Source organism: Aplysia californica, unplaced genomic scaffold, assembly GCF_000002075.1.
Source record: "Aplysia californica isolate F4 #8 unplaced genomic scaffold, AplCal3.0 scaffold00025, whole genome shotgun sequence".
Classification (NCBI taxonomy): Eukaryota; Metazoa; Mollusca; class Gastropoda; order Aplysiida; family Aplysiidae; genus Aplysia; species Aplysia californica.
Window position 1 is genome coordinate 1,583,620 of NW_004797295.1, and position 3,087 is coordinate 1,586,706.

Sequence of the window (3,087 nt, forward strand, 5' to 3'; positions counted from 1 at the left end):
AGACACACACACACACACACACACACACACACACACACACACACATCCTACAAAGACCAGGTTATTGTGCATTTTCGCATGGATATGCAGGAAGAAATGCAGGGAACAATTAGCCTGAACGATGGTGCCTGTACAATGTAGCCTACCTGAGAGCCAACAACGACGGCGCTGAAGATACCGTAGACAACGTAGCCTGGACTCGAGCTGCTAGGTCGGTACAGGATACAGAACTGCTGTAGACCCAACAGGGGGACCAGGATGACCATGGCGCGCAAGGCTCGTCTGTGAGAAAAGAGAATAATGGCCTTTGCTTTGGGTGATGTCATAGTCATGGGGACACCAAAGAAATGTTAACAGAATCACTTCCCCACTAGGGAATCGAACTGAAGTCTTTTGCTTTGCTCTGAAGAAGAAGAAGAAGAAGAAGAAGAAGAAGAAGAAGAAGAAGAAGAAGAAGAACAACAACAACAACAACAACAACAACAACAACAACAACAACAACAACAATAACAACAACAACAACACGGTTTTAATATAATCTTCTTGAGTCTGAAATTATTTTTAGAATAAAATACCAGTTGACCAGTAAGGCCAGATCCGAGGTAAGCTGGTCTGCAGCTCACATGCACAGGCTGAAGAAAGTCTAAGTAAATGTTAATGTGCGTATGTTGTTGGTTGATTTATGAATTGTATTATATACAGATCCCTAATTGTTCTTTTCGGAATTGTAAGGCCAAGACTTTACTGTGGCACTAACACTAGCCCTGCTCACTAGTCCATGGCCAACAACAGCAAACATCATCACTCCTACCTGAAATGACCTCCGTTCGGGTGAGTCTTCAGCTGTACTAAAAGTGCCCTGAGTATCGTGCCAAGAAACAATACATTCACCTGTAGAGAAACAGCAGATCAGATCCTTGAGTGCACTGGGGTGTATTTTGGGTTTCACGTGAGAAAAGATTGACGAAGAAGAACAAAAACAAGCGATACACCACGTATCTTAAAACCACGTGAACATAGATTTATATTTGATATAAAGAACTTGGTCATATGAAAACACCTTAGGGCTGCCAAGAAATGCCCTCTCCAAAATTAAAAATTAGTCAACTTCTTTTGAGATTTTAAAACAATAAATACGGTAATTAGCAAAATGAGTCCTGTCCCCATAAAAGATGTTCAAAAACAACACAAAAAACACGCACAAAGAAAACGGACATACAGCGATGCAAGCTATCGTTGGCCCGTCCACAATCCATTCTAGTCCACCCGCTGATGTAAGCCAACATGATCTGTGGACATAAAAACAGAGAACATTGCCATTCGTGGAAACTACGTGTCATCTGAGGTACACTTCAAAGCAGCATAGTTTCTTGTGTTTAAATGCTGCAGCTGTTTTTCATGTACATTGTACTACCATATGTTTCTTTGTTGTTGCTGCAGTCATTTTCATCCTCACCATCATCATCATCATCATCATCATCATCATCATCATCATCATCATCATCATCATCCTCATCATCATCATCATTATCATCATCATCATCATCGTCGTCGTCGTCGTCGTCGTTGTCAACTTCATCCTCATCACCAATCACTTTCAATCATCACCATCATCACCTTCATTACCATCGTTAATAATGATATTGTTATTATTATCATTACTATGCTGGCGGTGGCGTGGTTGTTGTGCTTGTTGTTAAATTGGGTATTGTGATAATGACTCAGTAATGTAATGTACACAAACAACACAGTACACAGACAGCCAATGGTATTTGTAGTGAAATCGTTTAGGTACTCTCAACAAAAAATACAATAAGCACTATTCCTGTTTGAGAACGTAATTTCGCCATGTATTTCAGTCTCTCTGTTTTGCCACCCCAAAGAGTGTCAGAGCAGCCCATATCCTAAATGATATAAACTGTACTGATGTAAAACATTTACAGTGATGGAAAGGACAAAGAGAAGATAACGAAGCAGACTAAAGATATCGTGGGTTTTTTTCATAAACTTCTGAACAAAAATGTCCTTTTCTATACTATTGTAAGGGCCAAAGTATTCATTCAATTTTACACATTTAGATTTTAACCCCCCCCCCATGGTGACTGTTCTCGTGTGTTAAGTCCTTTTCCTTACAGGGGGCGGAGATGGTTGTTCAGGACAATCAGCAGACACGGGTACAGTGAAGGCAAGCCCCCCCCCCCCTAAAAAAACAACAACAAACAAACAGAAAGTCCCAATCTGAGATATCATCCCGTGTTGAGTAGATATGTGGAACAGAAACCATTGTGCGTATTCCACAATTTTATCTGGTCGCGACGCTTTCGATAGCATAGAAAATCAATATTTTGAACGATTTCAGCCTTTTTAAGTAAAAATAAAAAACTGGTTTCCGTTCTTTCACTTAGAAGAGAACAAGGCATTAATGCGTAAATCAATGTTAGGATCTAAAAACAAAATAAAACAAAACACAAGTTTGTTTTACTGGCAGTAGGATGACACGTGCGCATGCCCAAATGAATTATAGGCCTAAGGGTAGTACGTGCCTTCCATCAAGAAATAGATCTGATGTCAATAAAATAAACAATATTAGGAACAAAGTAGCTAACTCTGAAAAGATTCAGGTGACTAGATCTATCGTATTTCAGTGCTTTTCCTAACGTTCATAGCCCGAATACAATTGTAGGCCTACTCTATTTGCACAGAAAATACTTCATTCAATTCTTCTGATTTTGAACTTTTAAAAAATCAGCACCAGAAGAAAAAAAAGCATCTTCAACAGCAAGATCTAAGGAACAAATTAAAATAGAAAATTCAAATCCCTTCTCAACAAAGTTAAATTATGTTTTTGCAATCGATGATGAATGGCAACAAGAGTAATATTTGTACCCTCATCGAGGAGGGGAACATAATTTGAATTCAACGGTTGAGTGAATAGTAAAGTTTGGGTTAGCAAATGAAGTTACCTCTGTGTTAAAGAAGCAGAAAATGAGGCTCACCAGCGCCCCCTGAAAAGAAACAGTAAAACAGGAAACGCATCAAAATGAATCTTTTTCTTATACACAACCAAAAAAGGGATGAGGGGTGGGG

General features: G+C 39.2%; 1 protein-coding gene across 1 annotated transcript in view; it reads right to left on the bottom strand.

Annotated features, from left to right (window-relative positions):
* Window positions 1-2,992: 2,992 nt before the first annotated feature.
* Window positions 2,993-3,087, bottom strand: part of LOC106013513 — a 9,419-nt gene continuing 9,324 nt past the window's right edge. Inside the window, exon 5 of the mRNA XM_035973035.1 lies at window positions 2,993-3,005. Within this exon, the coding sequence (XP_035828928.1) occupies window positions 2,993-3,005 (13 nt within the window). The remainder of the gene's footprint in view (window positions 3,006-3,087) is intronic.